Source organism: Talaromyces amestolkiae (genome assembly GCF_001896365.1).
Source record: "Talaromyces amestolkiae strain CIB chromosome Unknown scaffold2.1, whole genome shotgun sequence".
NCBI lineage: Eukaryota > Fungi > Ascomycota > Eurotiomycetes > Eurotiales > Trichocomaceae > Talaromyces > Talaromyces amestolkiae.
In genome coordinates, this window is record NW_024468038.1 from 372917 (window position 1) to 391155 (window position 18239).

At 47.6% G+C, this 18239-nt stretch overlaps 9 protein-coding genes across 9 annotated transcripts; 6 read left to right on the forward strand and 3 right to left on the reverse strand.

Annotated features, from left to right (window-relative positions):
* Positions 1-6: 6 nt before the first annotated feature.
* BHQ10_001416 (uncharacterized protein) lies at positions 7-973 on the forward strand (the record flags this gene model as incomplete). The annotated part of the gene is made up of 2 exons (XM_040873450.1): positions 7-108; positions 179-973. 2 exons carry the CDS (start codon positions 7-9, stop codon positions 971-973), a joined length of 897 nt encoding a protein of 298 aa, XP_040729921.1.
* A 162-nt stretch (positions 974-1135) lies between these two features.
* BHQ10_001417 (uncharacterized protein) lies at positions 1136-2708 on the reverse strand (the record flags this gene model as incomplete). The annotated part of the gene is made up of 2 exons (XM_040873451.1): positions 1136-2066; positions 2116-2708. The coding sequence occupies 2 exons, from the start codon at positions 2706-2708 to the stop codon at positions 1136-1138; spliced, it is 1524 nt and encodes a 507-aa protein (XP_040729922.1).
* Positions 2709-3583: 875 nt separating this feature from the next.
* BHQ10_001418 (uncharacterized protein) lies at positions 3584-4531 on the forward strand (the record flags this gene model as incomplete). Its single annotated transcript, XM_040873452.1, has 1 exon — positions 3584-4531. One exon carries the CDS (start codon positions 3584-3586, stop codon positions 4529-4531), a length of 948 nt encoding a protein of 315 aa, XP_040729923.1.
* A 264-nt stretch (positions 4532-4795) lies between these two features.
* Positions 4796-6123, forward strand: BHQ10_001419 (uncharacterized protein; the record flags this gene model as incomplete). The annotated part of the gene is made up of 3 exons (XM_040873453.1): positions 4796-4944; positions 4999-5301; positions 5358-6123. 3 exons carry the CDS (start codon positions 4796-4798, stop codon positions 6121-6123), a joined length of 1218 nt encoding a protein of 405 aa, XP_040729924.1.
* A 624-nt stretch (positions 6124-6747) lies between these two features.
* On the forward strand, positions 6748-8505 carry BHQ10_001420 (uncharacterized protein; the record flags this gene model as incomplete). Its single annotated transcript, XM_040873455.1, has 2 exons — positions 6748-7773; positions 7828-8505. The coding sequence occupies 2 exons, from the start codon at positions 6748-6750 to the stop codon at positions 8503-8505; spliced, it is 1704 nt and encodes a 567-aa protein (XP_040729925.1).
* A 388-nt stretch (positions 8506-8893) lies between these two features.
* BHQ10_001421 (uncharacterized protein) lies at positions 8894-10469 on the forward strand (the record flags this gene model as incomplete). Its single annotated transcript, XM_040873456.1, has 2 exons — positions 8894-9270; positions 9407-10469. The coding sequence occupies 2 exons, from the start codon at positions 8894-8896 to the stop codon at positions 10467-10469; spliced, it is 1440 nt and encodes a 479-aa protein (XP_040729926.1).
* A 125-nt stretch (positions 10470-10594) lies between these two features.
* BHQ10_001422 (uncharacterized protein) lies at positions 10595-12696 on the reverse strand (the record flags this gene model as incomplete). The annotated part of the gene is made up of 2 exons (XM_040873457.1): positions 10595-12239; positions 12293-12696. The coding sequence occupies 2 exons, from the start codon at positions 12694-12696 to the stop codon at positions 10595-10597; spliced, it is 2049 nt and encodes a 682-aa protein (XP_040729927.1).
* Positions 12697-13050: 354 nt separating this feature from the next.
* On the forward strand, positions 13051-14188 carry BHQ10_001423 (uncharacterized protein; the record flags this gene model as incomplete). Its single annotated transcript, XM_040873458.1, has 2 exons — positions 13051-14075; positions 14137-14188. The coding sequence occupies 2 exons, from the start codon at positions 13051-13053 to the stop codon at positions 14186-14188; spliced, it is 1077 nt and encodes a 358-aa protein (XP_040729928.1).
* Positions 14189-14435: 247 nt separating this feature from the next.
* On the reverse strand, positions 14436-16669 carry BHQ10_001424 (uncharacterized protein; the record flags this gene model as incomplete). The annotated part of the gene is made up of 4 exons (XM_040873459.1): positions 14436-15100; positions 15162-15398; positions 15452-16472; positions 16532-16669. The coding sequence occupies 4 exons, from the start codon at positions 16667-16669 to the stop codon at positions 14436-14438; spliced, it is 2061 nt and encodes a 686-aa protein (XP_040729929.1).
* Positions 16670-18239: the final 1570 nt, after the last annotated feature.

Genomic DNA, 18239 nt, shown 5'->3' on the forward strand with positions numbered 1-18239 from the left:
AAAGAAATGGCAGACCGCGTCAAAACAGTCGCACAATCCGAGATCCAGCGCATCTCCTCTCTCACTTTCCGCGCCCTCAAATCAGGCGCATATCTTTATCCGTTCCAGGTACATCCTCGTTTCCTTATATAACCATCCTCAAATTGTACCTTGAGTAGGTAGCTAACGGTTACGGTAGGGAATAATCTACCTCCTCTCCCATCGCACTCTATGGGCACCCCTCCGATCCCGCCTCATGCCCACTCTCGCCTTGGGCGTAGGCGTAACAACAGCCATGTTCCTGCTGACTTACATCCCACAAATGACTCTACTGGCATTCACATCTGGCCCGCTTGTGGCGCCGGTATCAGCTGCTTTACTGGTCATTAATGAAGCGTCTGCGATAACCAGCTTTTTGGCGTCACGGAACATGTTTTTCGGGCTTGGACAACGACAATCATCATCGACGTCGTCAGTGACGCTAGACGCATTCGATGCCACACTCATCCTAAAAGGGCACGAAACCCTCGTCTCTGGTGGTCGTGAACTCCGGCCCGCACGAGGAGGTAACATCCTCGCACGCCTAGGCGGATTTGTTGGAATGAGTAAACGCACCTCCTTCACCTCAAACAACTCAACAATCGACAACCTCATCCGCTCTTTGTTGTATCTACCACTAAATTTCATCCCCATCATCGGCACAATAGCCTTCTTCGCACTCAAGGGTAAAAGAATAGGCCACAATGCGCTAAACCGATATTTCGAGCTCAAGGGGTTCTCGGCGCGGGAAAGGGAGGAGTGGCTGCAGAGGCATGAGGGGGAGTGCGTCAGTTTTGGGGTTGTGGCGTCAGTGCTGGAAATGGTGCCGTTTGCGTCATTGGGATTTATGTGTACGAATACGGTGGGTGCTGCGTTGTGGGCTTCAAGGGTTGAGACATCAAGTAAGTCGGATACAGCGCCGGGATTGAGGGAGGACAGTAAGAAGGCTGCATAGTTTTTCGATGGGGTTGGGGGTCAGGAAGAATATACAGATACTTCATATCGCTATGTAAGATATATACATACATCAAACAGAAAGTGCCGCCGAGTATGTACCTTATATGTACTGCCAAATATGTATGTAGCCAAAAAGGAAATTAAAGTCCTCAATTTATGGTCATGACTCACCCGAAGTCGGAACGCACCCCCAGCTACATCCCCTGCGCAGGAACGGTAATGGGCGCAACTCCGCACCCGATGCACGTGGAAATTTCAGTCCGTTCTCGTAGGTAGCGCAATCCCACCATTCGATCCATTGTGTGCGCGGAATGACAAAGCTGCGGTGACATACAGAGCAGGTCATGCCACCGGCGTTTCGGACAGAAATCGCTTGTCGCAGTAACCGGATCACGGGCTCTGGGGATTCTGCTGATGTAGCATCATCGGCGAGAAATTGGTCCAGATATGGAGCCTTGTTGCATTCGAGCAGGGCCAATTCGCGTAGTGATGGGGCTCTGCTCGTTTGGTTTTGGGTCGTGGCACTCTGAGACCTGCCGAATGCTTTAGTAGAGACGAGCTTGCCCTCGGCGTCGAAGCGTTGCACACGGCTAGTAGCAATGTGGATGGGTGCCCAAGCTTCCTCTGGTATCGGTCCTTCGTATTCGCACGCTCGAAGATCGCCTTCGGTTCCATTTCCATGGTGCCAATGTTCAACATCCCCTGCCTCCTTTTCAATTGACATGAACGGATTGGGATGGACTGTCAATTGTTTCAAATCCCCTTTTCGGATCAACCACAGTATCTCCCATGGTAAGGTAGTGATCTGGTTCACGGAAAGATTTATCTCTTGAAGATTTGTCAATTTGCGAATGGCCCCTGGAATCTCGGCAAGCTCGTTGTTCCGTACACTGAGAACGTTAAGGTGTTCTAGCTCAAATATTTCAGATGTCAGCTCCTTCAGAGAGTTTCCGGATAGGAAAAGTCGAAGAGATGGTGTTAACGATGTGAATACTTCATCAGTAACTGGACCATCGGATACCGCTGGTTGCTTTGTAAGATGCAATAGGGGTCGGAGCAAGTCTGTCGGGATATTTTTCAAACCAAAGTTGCTATAACTGAGTCAGTTGGGTCATGAATAGCGAGTAGTTAAAACTTTACCTTAAATCAACACTCTCTTGCCCCTTTTCAAGACATTCATTGATCATTGTTCGAGCATCTCTGTGCTCTTGTGATTCGACCAAATTCTGTATGTTTCGGGGAGCAAAGACTGGCCCAGCAATCTGACCATCCTGATCATTGCTTCTCGTATCGATTATCCCAGTCGTAAATTTAGGCTCTACCTGATTCTGTCCAGCCCAAGCGCGCGCCATGAAATCCTCACACGACGACGCCTCCGACGAAAGAAGACAATCCGAAGACGACTCATCACTACCCATCCACACACCACTGTCCATATTCCTCTTTTCCTTGAAATCGGCTCTTTTCCGTTTTACTTCCTTGGCCATTTCGCCCCACCAAGTCCCCCGGTAGCGTCGCTTTCGTGAATGCTCAATTTGCTGTCCATTGTAGTTCTCCAGTGATGATGATGGGATGTCGTCGCTCGAGAAAAGCGCAGGGTCGCTGGATGGTAGGCTGGATTGGCTCAGTCGCGATGAGAGTCTCTTGGGTTTGCGGAATGGATGCTCGGGAGCTTTGGCCGGTGGTCTGTGACGGATGCTCCGTAACGGAGGAAGGGGCAGCTCTTGGTCCATGTTGCCGGTAGATAGCAAGCCGGTCAACTCGTGATGTCGTCGTTACAGTTTCTAGCAGCCCCCAATGCGTTCAATTCTGCGGCGAGTCAGAGAGACTGAATGCTCCAGGATGAATATGCCAGCGCGACAGCTGGATAAGCTCCTGGAAGCGTCCTCGAAAAGTCAGGGAGAGTTGAAGAGAATTGGTCGCTTGACTGTTTACCGTGAAAGGAAGTCGCGACGGACGGCAGTGACGCGTTATGACAAGCCAATCACAACGCTACGATAAGATAATATGTATCGGAGCTATGGCATCTTGCGGCATTCCACGTGACGCCAGCCAAGAACTGAAAAGATATTGAAATATTATGGATTTCGGGACTCTCACCGTGGACATTACATTGAGAGTCATATTCTACCTGGGCAGGATGTTCTGCAACGGCAGGKGACGCAAAGTAGACTCTTTCCTAGTATACTACGATAGCTATCTACACTATTCCAAATTGAGCGATACGAGATGGAGTCGTAATAAGCGAGCACTAGGTTGTAGTATTTACTGTTCAGAGACCATTTCCAAGGAGAATGCTCTTATCTCCGTGTCTCCCTCGGTGAATAACCTTAACTCCTTTGCCCTAGTAACAATCGTATACTATGATGAGCAGTGAGAACTTCATTTGCGCACGTAGTTTAGCAAGATTTGAGGATGAATTGAATGGCGATACACTAGAATGATGACTCGGGAGCGACCGAATGCCGAAATCCGGGTTGATGTTGCAGTATAAAAGGTAGAGTGAATGCCCGGAGGATGTAGCAACAATCAATCGACAATCTCATCCCATCTATCGCAACTTGTTGAATCCATAATTCCCAGAAATCAAACGTTGTTTCTTAAAGACATGGCCTATCCTTCAAAAACCCGCATCTTCATGACCGGCGCCAGTGGGTACATCGGCAGTGTAATCACAGAATTCGCCATTGCACAAGGGTACGAAGTCCATGGCCTGTCTCGCACGGAGACCAACGATGCAAAGCTGAAAGGTCTGGGAGCCGTCCCAATTCGCGGGGACCTCGAGACTCTCGACGTACTACGCCATGAAAGTGCCAATGCGCAAATCGTCATCCATCTCGCCGATGCCATGACCTGGAACCCGGACTATAGCGCAGGACTGCGTATCGATGCAGCTGCAGTCGATGCAATCTGCGAAGCCATACAGGGAACCGACAAACCTCTACTGGTAACCTCCGGCTCCTTGTTGGTTGAGGCTGATCCCAACGGCGAGGAGACTACCGAGACGTCCCCTCTGCAGAAGAATCCAGTAAATCAAAGATGGAAATCCGAGGATCATGCCATACGCTGGGCCAAGGAGAAAGGTGTTCGCGTGATCGCAATGCGCCTGGCGCCATACGTTTATGGACGAGGAGCAAGTGGTATACGCTTGTTCATGCAGATGCATGCCCGCAACGGCGAGGTTACATGCATCGATGACGGCAGTGCAAAAACGTCAACTATCCACGTCGACGATGCGGCACGTATGTACCTCCTGGCGGCCGAAAAGGGGAGCGCCCGAAATGTGTTCAACTGTACATCATCCACGGATGTCACAGCGCTTCAAATTGCAGAGGCAATGGGATCGGTCCTCAACTTGCCCGTGAAGTTCCTCAAGTTCGATGAAGCGGTTGCAAAGTTTGGTCCATTCTTCAGTAAATTCCTCAGCGCAGTGAATCGCGCGTCCAGTGCCAAAGCGGTTCAGACATTGGGATGGGAGCCCAAGGAGGTGGGGATCCTTGATGACATCAAAGGTGGTTCATATCTAGCTGTGGCTAAGGAGTTGCGCAAGGACTGAGTTGATAGGATGCCTATGCGTGGGTGAAAAGATGCCTAAATAAGGCATGACTTTTTGTACATAGGGGAATATGTAGTAGATATGTAGTTCGATTGAGACGAGACAATTGATGAATGATGTTGATGGAGAAGATAAGCCAAGATAAGCTCCGAGGTGGTTAACCATGTGGGGCCCGCATAGTACCTACGTATATCCCGTTATCCATCGTCTCTTCTGACTCAATCTGACGTCGAGAAGTTTCCCATAAACAAACATTGGCTGAAGATGCCCCTGAATCGCATACCACGATCGGCTTTCTTTTCTCAGTCCTGCTACAATGCCAGTTTAAGAATACGTGTCTCTCGGCACGCTCAATATCGCCGTGGCTTCTTGACGTCTGCTACAGAAGCCCCCGAGATCGCTTTCGCTTTCGAGTATGGCCCAATGCTTCTTTGATTTGAACGCTGCTGATTTTACCGTCAACATAGTATTGACGGCGTTCTTCTTCGTTCCTCCAAACCCATCCCTGGTGCTTCAGACGCTCTCCGTACCCTCCAAGAACGCGGCATTCCCTTTATCCTGTTAACAAATGGCGGCGGAAAACACGAGACCGAGAGAGTCGCCGAGATCAGCGAGAAACTGAATATATCTCTGGACCCAAGCGTTATAATCCAGAGCCATTCACCATTCGCCGAACTAGTCAATGGAGCTTTCGGACAGGAGGCATTGGAGAATAAGACTATTTTGGTCGCAGGCGGTGATGGTGATAACTGCCGCCTAGTGGCAGAGAGGTATGTCAAGGTCGTTGACCGCGAAATGGATATACAGGTCTAATACGTTTCCGCAGGTATGGATTCAAGTCGGTTGTGACACCAGGAGATATTCTCAATGCATATCCTGGTATCTGGCCGTTCGCCAAAAATTTCAAAGATTATTACAAGTCATTTGCACGACCTCTACCCAGACCAATCGACCCAGCCAATCCTTTGGAAAGTCTGAAGATTGACGCAATGTTCGTATTCAACGACCCACGAGATTGGGGTCTCGATGCGCAGATTATTATAGATGCTCTTTTATCCAACCAGGGTATCATGGGAACCTTATCTGATAAGAACGGCAAACCAGATTTGCCAAACCGTGGATATCAGCAAGATGGTCAACCTCCATTATATTTCTCGAACCCAGACTTATGGTGGGCAGCAAGCTACCACCTCCCACGACTTGGCCAAGGTGGTTTCCGTGAAGCTTTGGAAGGTACTTGGGCGGCAGTAACTGGAGGACCAACTCAAGGAGTTGAACTAATCAAGACTGTGGTTGGAAAGCCATATACTCTTACATATCAATTCGCGGAGAACCAGTTATTGCGAAATCGGTCGAAAATATTCGACTCTGAAGGTCTACCTCCGTTAAGGAATGTTTTCATGATCGGTGACAATCCAGAATCTGATATCCGTGGAGCCAACACTTATAGAAGTGACCATGGCAGCAAATGGCATTCTATTCTCGTGCGGACCGGCGTGTATAGTGGTGGTACTCCCGCATACCAACCGACAACAATTGTGGATGATGTGAAGCGTGCCGTAGACTGGGCTCTCAAGACTTCAGAATATTAGATTCGTTATTTATTCGGCGCAAATAGACAGCGTCGTGTCGAGCTGATTCTCTACGAATGACTTTGTATATAGGCGTCACCTTGCAGCCTTGATACTGATACCTGCGTAGCTTTATATGTACAATCTATGCAACGCTAGATAGTGCCAGCTCTTATATATCTACTTGTAAAGTTTAATAGATTTTAAATCAATTTAATGAAAAGCAGTATGCTTCAGACTCCCGACGACAAGAGTATTGTCCTAGGCCAACCACCAACGAGAGTCGACTCCAACAATCAAGAACGTAGAACTTGAGTCTATAGTTGGCAGCTCTATATGTTGATTACAGAAGATCATTTATTTCATTCATGTTTTAACAGTGAACAGATGTATCAGATAACGCACGTGATGTATAGAACAGGACTTAGGGCTTAGGGCTGGGTCAAGGAGGGGCCGTCCCGGACAGCGGGGTGGAAAGGGTAAGAAGTTTTGAGCCGGAGATTTATGAATCATAAGACACTGCATTCAACAGTGAGTCACTACCAGCCAATTCAGTTTAATTCTATTTGAATTTTGGGTTTTTATGATACTAATTCACGCCTTGGTACAGCTTTATATTTTCTCGTCTTAGCAAAGCAGCTAAAGATGGCTGACTCAACCCTCCCCCATCGACCGAAGCCCGAGGAGAGCTCAGAGCCTGCTCCAGCGACCGAGAATGCTGCTCCCGCCGCAGAAGGAGGCGCCGCTGCCCCCAGCAAAAGTGCATTGAAGAAAGCCGCCAAGGAGAAAGCCAAAGCCGAAAAAGCTGCAGCTCGCGCAGCCCAGGAACAAGCACAGAAAGCCGCCAGCGCTGCAGCAGATACTGCCGTTGGCCTGTACGGCAAGCTCCCAGAAAACGAAGACCTTGAGCCGGCGATCGACTTTTCGAAGCTAGGAGAGGAACACTATGAGAAGGAGGTAACTGTCGTGGCGCGTGTCGACAACGCCCGATCACAGAGCGCCAAACTTGGTTTCCTCATGCTTAGGCAAAAGGGAAAGAAGCTCCAGACAGTTATTGCAGCACCTGCCGAAGGACCTGTCTCAAGGCAGATGGTGAAATGGACTACTGGTCTTAACGTCAACTCTATCGTCCAGGTCACCGGTGTGGCAAAGAAGCCCGCTGTTCCCATCGCATCTGCGACGCTGACCGAGTTAGAGCTTCAAATCAAGAAGATCTACATAATTGTAGAAGCAGCTCAAGTGCTCCCCATGCAAGTCAAGGATGCTGAACGACCACCACCACTTACCGATGGCATTGAAGGCGAACCCGAAGTCGACGCAGAAGGTACCCCTATCGTCACACTCAAGACGCGTTTGGATAACCGTGTGCTCGACCTACAAACAGAGACCAGCCAAGCTATCACCTGGATCTCTAGTGGAGTTGCGCAATTGTTCACGGAGTTTATGTTGAAGAGCGGTGCGCGCTGGATATTCTCATCGAAATTGAGTGGGTCCTCAACGGAAGGAGGAAGTGAAGTTTTCGAAGTCAAATACTTCAACAAAAAAGGTTATCTTGCTCAGAGTCCTCAATTGATGAAGCAAATGGCCATTGCTGGTGATATGGAGAGCGTTTTTGAGGTTGGCCCTGTGTTCCGTGCTGAAAACAGTAATACGCACCGTCACTTGACCGAGGTAAGCACATGAAAGCCATTTCTTTTCGGTGGGCAAGTTGTTGACAGTTCAAAGTTCACTGGTCTCGATTTCGAAAAAACTTTCAGACACCACTATCACGAGGTTCTTGACTTTGCCGAAGAACTCCTTGTCTTCATCCTCACTGAGCTCAAGGAGCGTTACAAGGACGAGATTGCCGTTATTCAAAAATCATACCCCAAGGCAGGCGACTTCAAGTTGCCCAAAGATGGCAAAGCTCTCCGATTGAACTATATGGATGGTGTCGCATTGTTGAAAGAGGCCGGCGTCGACACTTCTGAACAAGAGGCATTCGAGAATGACTTCACCACCGCCATGGAAAAGAAGTTGGGACAGATCATTCGCGAGAAGTACGACACCGACTTTTACGTCCTTGATAGATTCCCCATGGCAGTTCGCCCGTTTTACACCAAAGCGGACCCCGAAGACCCCACATACTCCCACTCATATGATTTCTTCATGCGTGGTGAAGAGATCATGTCCGGAGCTCAACGTATCAACGACGTTAAGGAGTTGGAAGAGAGCATGATCAAGAAAGGAGTTGACCCCAAGACGGAAGGTTTCGAGGACTACTTGAATGCTTTCCGACAGGGTTGTCCTCCACACGCTGGTGGTGGTCTCGGTTTGAATCGTATTGTCATGTTCTTCTTAGGTCTGCCAAATGTTCGTTTGGCGACTCTGTTCCCCCGTGATCCTCAGCGCTTGCGACCATAAGCATGTTGCTATTGAAAGAATATTTTGCTTGTATGAGATGAAGTAACAAATACAAAAGGAAATATCACTTTTCAAATGTTCAAACATTTGTCTGCTTCTGCTGTAGCTGAAGGCCGATGCCGCTATTCCGCTTTTGGTATCTGAATCGATAACGATAAGAGCACGGAGATTTTGTAGACCTCTGCTAACTTCATACTTTCAAAGTTCTGCGTATAGTTTCAAATACACATCGCACTCGGGTGCCTTTTTTATTTACGACGAACTAAGAATATGCTCTGAAATCTGTCACACTCCAAGACCATCGGTGGTCTAGTTTAACCTCATCTACTCCAAATAGAGCGTCCCGCAAGTTCAATAGAATTCGGCCACTTACTCCGATCATCAGAAGATGCCAGAAAAACGCAAGACCGATTCTGAGCTCAGAGATGGGGATTACACCACCCCTGCGAAACGTGCGCGTCAGCAAATATCCTACGATGACCTAGACGACTCCATGCTTACGCCTCCAGTCGTGCGACCCGAACCGACGAGAAATGAACTTGAAGACGACGTAGGCGACGCGTTCGAGAACGAATCAAATCTGGGACATGATAGCAAAAATAAGACATCAAACAAACACAACAGTCGCCAACGCCATAATCAACAGCCACGGGTAGATCCGGTCTACGGGCAAAGAAGTGCCTTTCCCGGTCTGGACGATGCAGGCTCCGATGAGCTTCTCTATGGTCCTCCAGAAGATGGCTTGGAATATCTGCGTTTAGTTCGGTAAGTTCATGCCCTTTCTTTCTCAAGATTTTCAAAGCAAGGGCTAAGTGCTTGTGTCTTTTCTCCCTTGGTTTCTGTTTAGCTGTGCATGATTTTGATCTTGAGCTAATAAAATTTGTGTTCGTTGTTGTCGCAGATCGGAAGCGAACTCTCTACCTGCACTATTCGTTGCGCCAAAACCCAAGATGGAAAAAAAGGAGACCCAGCAAGCTAATGAAGCACTGGGAAAGCTTGAAACAACGGGAAAAGAACCAGAACAAGTCCAGTCAGAGACCGGTTATGTCCTCATTGACGGTGTAGTGATAGCTACATCCACCGCTAAGGAAACCACCGAACTCGACGTCGAAGAAAAAAGAGACGCGCAATCATCGTACTACAACTTGTTGAAGCATCGCTTCATTCTGCTACGCACAACGTTGCGCTGCTCCCCMCCCGCCAATACAATAACAGATCTGGACGAAAGCCACCCCATCACCCTCCCCTTCCACGTCAGGGCAGCCCGCACAGCATGGACACAACTATTATACACGGCAGAACCGCAGATGGTACAATTAGCTTGTATGGATATGGAATCTGTGCTTGGCGTTCTCCGGCTCTTCGGTGATGTGATGACCAAGTGCATCAAAGATAACGACGCAAACCAGTTACGGCGAATCGGCGCATGGGCATGGGGTTTATTAGGTCGATGTCGAGATGTGGGCGAATTGGGCAGCGAGGAAGTTGGCGAATTAAGAGTTCTCGGGAGAAAAGCGCTTTCACTTCTGAAGAAAATGGATAGAAATAAGACCCTTTCTGGTGATGGTTTTAGTGTGGTGGAGCCTGATCTTGAGGATAAGGAGTCTAGTGATGATGAGGATGAGATGATGGTTACAGTTGAAAGCATGGAGTCAGCTGAAGGGCAGGAAATTGACGAGCTGGAGGCGGCAAAACTCCGGTTACAGTCTCGATTTCTCGGGGAGGAGACCACAGCAGAGCAAGCTAAGAGACAGAGGAGGAATACTTCATCTCCACTTGAMCCAGCCATAGACGACGAGCCAGAGACGACGCCTTCCCCGAAAATCACCCGCACAAAGTCGCTACCAAATATCGCAGTGACTGGAGAGGAGCAATCTCGCATTCTCCTAGATATGATTATTACTATCGTGGGTGAATTTTATGGACAAAGGGATCTTCTACAGGAAAGAGATATATGGAACTAGCGGGTGCCAGATGTACAATAATGAGAATTCTCTCCATGATACCTTCTACTTGAAGTATAACAATGTAAAATGCAAAATCATGAAAAATGTCATCAATCATCAAGACTAAATAATCAGCATCTAAATCACAATATCTCCCCAAACTGTTCCCAAATTGCTCTCCGAGTACAATCATCTTGAACCCATTTCTCAATCCTAGCCGCTGTGTCATTCACCAACCACTCATAGTACAACCCATTCGGTAAGAAAATTGATTGATGAGCGATGACCTCGTCAACATCGGGCATGAAAATGCGTACCCATAGCGGATCGATAGAGCTTTTAGTGGTGTGGGGTGGCAATGCACAAAAGACACGATCTTTGGGTGGTTTTGTGGATGTTGGTGTTGCGGGCGATGAGGATCGGCGTGGCTCTTGTATGTAGGGTGGTGAAATGGTGTTGATCTCGGTTTCGATTTCGGTTGTATCTAATTGTGGTGGTGATGATGATGTGCTTACTTCTTCGGTGGATGCGGAGGTTGGAGCTGGGTGTCTATCTTGTACGTCATCGTGGTTGTCATCTGGAATGATGATGCTGTTGTCGAGGTCCCCTCTGCTTTCTGATCGTAGAGAAATCGATTCGGATTTCTTTCCCTTCTTGCTCCATTTTTGTGCAAGTTTCTCACGCTCTTTGAGTGTTAAGTGGTGCTCTTTTTGAGCTTTCCTATGGAGCTTGACTAGACGTGCATGTTCTTTCTGTGCCTGCTTGAGTATATCTTTGTTGTAAAATTTAGATGGATCAAGGGCCTGTGGTTTGGGGGGAATCATTGGTAAGGGCGGCAGGGATTTGAGCATGATAGTGTAGTCCTTCTCAACTTCATCGATCTTATTGTCTTCAATTGCCGCTGACTGCTCGGATACAGCATCAAACGATTGTCTTGGTGAAGGAGATTGCTCCATGGGTGATGGCTCAACTTCCGTCAAATACTCATCGCTTGAATCGTCAACACGCTCGGTGGATATGATGGGACTAGGAAGTTTGGTCAAATTTTCAACTGATTCCATGGCCAATGTTTGGCTTGGCGGTGATTTGTCCATCAGGCCCTTGCTTTCAATACTTGCCGACGGTGACTTCTTTGGGAACCCTGGACTTGCTGTATAATAGTTCACGAACCTGAGTCGTCGCTGCAATCGACCATGCTTATCTGCCTTCGGTTCTAAATCGTCGATGCCATCCAACTCTTTCAACGATGCATATCGTCTACGAAGTCCCGAATAATCGGCGAGACAGCCTCCGAATTCGAAGTAAGAGTTTGCATACTCTTTGACCGCCGTTCTCAGATTGCCCGAGTTCTTCTTGAGGAAGTTCAGAGCACCATCTAACTGATTACGTTTCACTCGATGGACATCATTCACAAATGGGGGATCAAAATTTGGGTCGGGTTTTTGCTCGTACCACGAAGATGCGGTTGACTCTGTCGAGTATTGAGAGCTTTGATCACTTGACAGAGTTTCTGGTGTCTGCAGAGATGTTGTTTGATTGAGATCTTCCTGAGACGAGTCTTCTACACGCCTTGGGTGAAACAGACTGGAGAGCCCGGTACCCACAACACTCGGATGCATACCAAGGAAGGGTACATCAAAGTTTATCGTCCCGAGCATACGATGTCTATGCCTTATGGGACTGCTTGCATCTTCAGTCTCAGCAAGTGCTACCTCTGCGGCTAGGATCCCACCCAAACTGTGTCCCAACAAGATAATATCAGTCTGATCTGACTCGTGCGGTATGAGCCTGTTATCAGTAATTAGTTCAGCTTTGAACCGATCTTGCAAATTAAGACCAACCATTCACTAAATTCATCTCGAGCAGCGCTCATTGCCCGCCGCGATTTATATCGCGGATATATCTTGGAATATACTACGTGCGAATCTGCCAAAGCGTCGGCGGCCAGATTGTGCACGTGAGCTGGAAATGTTCGAAAGCTATCTTCGGCACCCATGAAGCCGTGGATATAGATTAGTAATAATTTTCTTCTTCCATCTTGAGGGGTCCCTGATGGGCCAAGTGATAAGGTCGAAGAGCTCGCATCTTTTCTGGGGGGAAGCGGAGGCGGTCTTTGAGCTGGGATTGCATGCCCATCATCGGGTTTGCGTTCCGTGAGAGATAAAGTAGATATTGTCATATGCAGTGACGGGTCTCGGTTGCTGGTTGGAGAACCTGGGTCATCAAGTTGCATTGGAGGGGGCATGATCAATTTGATGGACCCCTTCGGTCCTCTGAACGGCTGTCATGTGATGATGCCACTGCACGTTAGCCTGGTACTTTTGTATTACCAGTGCATTCTAGCTGCCTAGTAAGTCGCATAAAAAGCTCGTATTTGCGGAAGGATAGCCCAAACATCTGTGGTGTCCGAGAAGAGGGAAGTGTAAATAAAGATGGACCGCGGCAGTCATTGGCCCATCTAAGCCACTGCGTGCGTCATAGCAAGGTGGGTCGCGCTCCCGATAAGCAGCTCAACTTCGTCGCAGGCAAACTCTAGCTCAACTTCACTCTTCACGTTTACATTTTGCGAGTTATGAAGCTTGCTATCTAATTACTGACCATGCCGTCGAATGTTGAGATCACCATTCCTACAGCCACTCTCACGGGAGATTATACCACGTACAACATAACCGTTAGGCTGCCTCTTCGATCCCTCGTCGTCCAGAAACGTTACTCCGAGTTCTCGACCTTCCACGACGATCTTGTCCACCAAGTCGGCGCTCAACCTCCTGTACCACTGCCGAAGAAGTCATGGTTCCATAACACAAACTCAAATGAGAAGCTGAGGGAAGAACGGCGGGAAGGCCTGGAGAAATACCTACAAGCAATCAACAGTGCAGAAGACCAGCGATGGCGGAACACGAGTGTGTGGCGGTCGTTCTTGAATTTGCCGGTACAAGCATCTGCGGGAGATAATACGTCGTCTGCAAGGTTACATAAAGCAGTTACTAGCCCCGGTGGTCTGGGATCAGCTCCCATAACCGATCCAGTGTTGTGGCTGGATTGCCATCGCGAACTGAAATCTCATTTACACGACGCGCGACTGCATCTGACGAGAAGAGACCAGGCTACGACTCCACAAAAACAACATGAAAGCTCTGCACATGCCAAGTCGAGTTTGTCCAAGGCCGGATCAATGATTATAGCACTTGAAGAAGGGTTGAAGAATCCTGGAAACGATAACTGGGCTGGTAGTGGCCTTGGCGAGGGCGAAATCAGACGGCGGAAGGATCTTCTTGCGAGCGCAAAGAAGGAAAAGGATGGACTGGAGAATTTGCATAATGCGATGCTGCAGAAGAGTAAATTGGATACGGCCGTAGCCTCAATACAAGATAAGGACAAGCTCATGAGCAGCGCAAAGCCTCGCCCAGGCGGTCGGGTTCTTGGAAAGGAAACGGATAAGACGCGCGAATTGGATAACCAGGGAGTCCTACAACTTCAGAAACAGACTATTGATTCTCAAGATAAGAGTGTCGAAGAACTGCTCAAGATTGTCTCTCGACAGAAAGAGTTGGGCATTGCTATAAACAATGAGTTGGAGGTTCAGAACCAGCTTCTGACTATGGCAGATGAAGATGTTGACCGGTTAGTACTATCTTTTCCACATCGATATTTTATGCTGATTCTCACTGATTTTCGTTTGTAGGCTGCAAAACAAACTCGATGTTGGAAACAAACGTGTGGGCAAGATATCATAAACGACATGGTGGATAAGAGATACGTGCATTGAACATGGCAATTTGACATATATGTGCCCAAATTACGGTATACCCTGGTGTAAATAGACTTTCATTTATTTTGACTTCTCTTGTTGCTTGCGACACAGCGATTTCTCGTTTTCTGTTCAGTATGAAGCATAGTATGCAAGTATGTTCGTACACCAAATTTGCTCTGCCTTCAAGGATTATCTGAATTGCACAATTTGATTAGATAACTGCAGTATCACTACGCAGCGCCAGGAACCTGAATCTTCATAAATCCAGAGAAAAACTTTGCCATCTCATCATAGTCATCCATATCTCCCACCCAACTCACATACTGATCTGGCCGGATAATCACACTGGCACCACAACTCGGATCTATGCCATAGTTGACGTATGCCCGACCATGTCCCTCATGATATGATTGATCATCAACAAACACTTTCCAATAATCCCAACCTTCCTTACTATCATATGGATGAAACGCCTCTGGCAAATCAAGTAATTCCAAGCTTGTTCGCGGTCCCGCATGAACGGTCAGCACTTCAATCACGCTGTCGATTGGTTGGCTCGAGGGTGTGTAACTGCGAAGGAAAGAGTCCGAGGCTCCAAGTTTGTCTCCTAGTTTCTGCATACGTTGCATGTTTTCGGGAAGTGTGAGATTGCCGGGGAAGACTATCAGGCGCCAGCGACCGTTGCTCTTGAGTAGCTCTTGTAGATGCCATGGCCGTGCATCGGACTGATTGAGGACTTTGAAACTTGGCATACGCTTTCCGATGTCGATACCTTTTGCTAGTTGGGGCTTGCTAGCGCTGCGAAGAAGATGATTTCCTATTACGTCTGTGCCGTCTCCTTGCTCTAGTGCGTCTCCGTCCTTTGCAACGATCACACTTGCGCCGTAGTTCACCGCTGTTTACACGAATATCAGTACTAATTTTATGGCTTATAAGAGAAATTGTCGGTGTCATACCGATACCGCTAGCAAACTCATTCCCCTTCTCAAATGCCGACTTGAATTCTTCCATGCTGACACCTTCCTCATCCATGACATCCTTGGCCGGACGACCAGAGAAAAGCCGTGAGAAGCGATGGTCAAATTCTATGAGATCCTGCGCAATTCGTCTTCTTTCTGATTGGTATGTCTTCAAAATCGATGCATCACTGTATCCTTTGACTACGTGGGCGAGTTTCCAACCTAGGTTATAGGCTGATATAGATGTCAGTATATGTGAATCCGGTCAGCAGGAAATATTCACTTACTATCTTGCATGCTGACATTCATTCCCTGTCCAGCCTTTGGAGAGTGCGTGTGTACCGCATCACCAGCCAAAAATACACGCTCATTCAGCGAGAAGTTGTCGCCTACCCGCTGCCCAATCTGATACGCCGTCCACCAGTCGCAGTACGAATAATCCAGCTTATATGGATGCATAATTTTTTGCGCAGATTGCAGAATAATATCAGGTGTAATCCAGGACCGATCAACCTTTCCTTTGCTCTGCATATATTCCGTTGCCTGCAGCTGGATATAGAGTCGAACTAGCTTATTCTCGCGAGGGATAATCATGACGCTACCTGAGCTTGAAGAATGAATTGCGCATCGTTGCCGGATATCTGGGAAGTCGGTTATGGGGATTATGTCCAGCACACCCCATACATAGTCAGTTGAGTCACCTTGTAGGCTGAAGCCAAGTTGACGTCGCACCCATGAGTGTGCACCGTCGCAACCGACCATGAATTTTGCCTTGACCGTTTCTATGTGATGGCCGTCGCCATTGTTAGATTTTGCTGCATTAATCAGATCATCCGTGTCATCTGGCGCTAGGTTACTTCGAAACAAACCATCACTGACGGTTGTCTGCTCCCCGTCAGCGGACTTTTGATGCTGATTCCGCTGTTGCGGCGTGGCTTCCTTCTCAGACAAAGCTTGTAGCGTGACCGTTATAGGATAGTCATCAAAATCCCCTGCTTTACTAACATCAAAGTCAAAGGACGTAGGTAACACTCCACGTTCAACCGTGATATCGCTATGTTCCTTGATCGAATCAAGGAAAAACCGCTCAATACGTCCTTGGTGTAACACAACCTGCTGAAACCGACTAATACCGGGTATAGTATCCGGGATTCGACCTGAACGTCGAATTGTGCCGCTCTCGTCTGGATTCCAGAAGCAAATTTCGAGCATGTGATTTGATTCTCGCCAGGCGCGGTGAGCGAAGTCGAAGGAGTCGAAAATTTCGAGAGTACGGCATTGTAGGCCGTCTGCTTGGCCGTTGAAAATCTGTATTCGCATTCATTAGATATGGTACCTACGTACATATGAGGGCCGTTATGACATACCTTGGTACCGCGTTTGTCTACAATGCGAGTCTTGACGCCGCAGCGACTCAACCAGTTGGCCAACATTAGGCCGGCTGGCCCAGCGCCGACGATGAGAACATCGGTTTGGCTGGTCTGGATCTGAGATGCTTGCGTCATGAGTGATAAATCTTCAAATTGGTCTTCTCCTGACAGGTTCCTCTGAAATTATTATTGCCAACGAGATGTGTCGGCTTCTAGTCTATATGGTCGTAATTTATGAGTCGTCAAAGGGCATCTATCGTGATATTGGGTAGATGTGAGTCCTGGAAGGGGTAGGCCACTTGGCACTAGTCTTGTGAAATCTTTTGAGACTTTTTGACCTTATAGAGTCATCTGTTACTCCAATACCTTTCTCTAAGGTCTATATAAGCGTCTTTTATAGATATGTACCTCCGCGCTTTGACTTCAGTATCCGAATCGGTATCAAATCCCGAACTGCGACCAATACCTTACCTTGCCACGATTTACCCCAGTTTCTCCGCACTCTTTGCCTAAAAGGCTATGAAAGACTGCCGTTACGGCATCCGATGGTGTACCTCTTCCGAATTAAATCGGCTTGATGGATCTTCGAGAAGGGTAGGAGCTAGCCCCGCTGGATCTTGACTGGTTATTTCCTAGGGGTTAGTCCGATGACCCCGCTTGTCTATGTAATCTGGCCGATATTATATGCTTTATGACTTCAGTGTTGAGTACGTACGTATAAAGCTGCCCCAGATCCGAAGCAGCAAACCCCGCAACATTAGGGTTTACTCCACTGGTGACTTATATTGTCTCTTCTATGGAAACTAGTTGACCATTTCTCTGATGTAGTCGGCAAACTCATTTGATGTACCCTGTATCGCCCAGCTGCTGGAACTCTGACTTCTCCAACTATATACTATCATGTTGGCCGAGTTTGTTGATATCAAGAGTTCTCGATCAAGTACATATTTCTCTCTATCAGCAGTAGCATCTGCGAAGTAAACCATCAAAAAAAAATAGAGTATGATATTAAGATGGATTTTTTGTCGAGTAATCAGATCAAAAGGATCTAAATGCGTAGGCTTTGGTACGTTTTGTACTCAACGATACCTTCGGAATTGGATGTTTAAGCCCTAATTTCCCCCAACAGGCTAACCTGAAATGGAAACTCTTCATATCAGACAAACAATAGAAACATATCAAACTGTGCAGATACCCTGAATAAAGACAAAAGGACATATCGGCGAGTGTGACAATGTGTTAGTACTACTGAGGCTTTCCACTGTAAGAAAGTAGATATAGCGTTGTAGTAGAAATACCTCTATTCCTTTTACCGAAGCTCATTCAGGCAGCAATAAGTATGAAGAATGCTTTCATCAGATGATTCGAACAAAGAGCAAATACTGTGAACTGTAGATTGTTTGAGACATCGGTGCCTCATACCTCTCGAATCATGGACCTCTTTGTGTAAAACTGTCGAGGATTCACTGCAATCACCCAAGACTAACAATGGATCAAACAATAGGGGCAACATGTTCTCTCTGAGCAGGTTTGGCAATTGTTCACAATGCTTCATCACTCCGGGCACTGGGCACAGTCGATTCACAGTCTATTGAGAGCTCTTGTCTTGAAGGAAGGAGAATCCCATCTGGTACCCCAGTGCCCTGGGTAGGCAATTCGTTTGTGCCATCTATGGACATAAAAAGGGCAGCATCTGCCGCCAAAA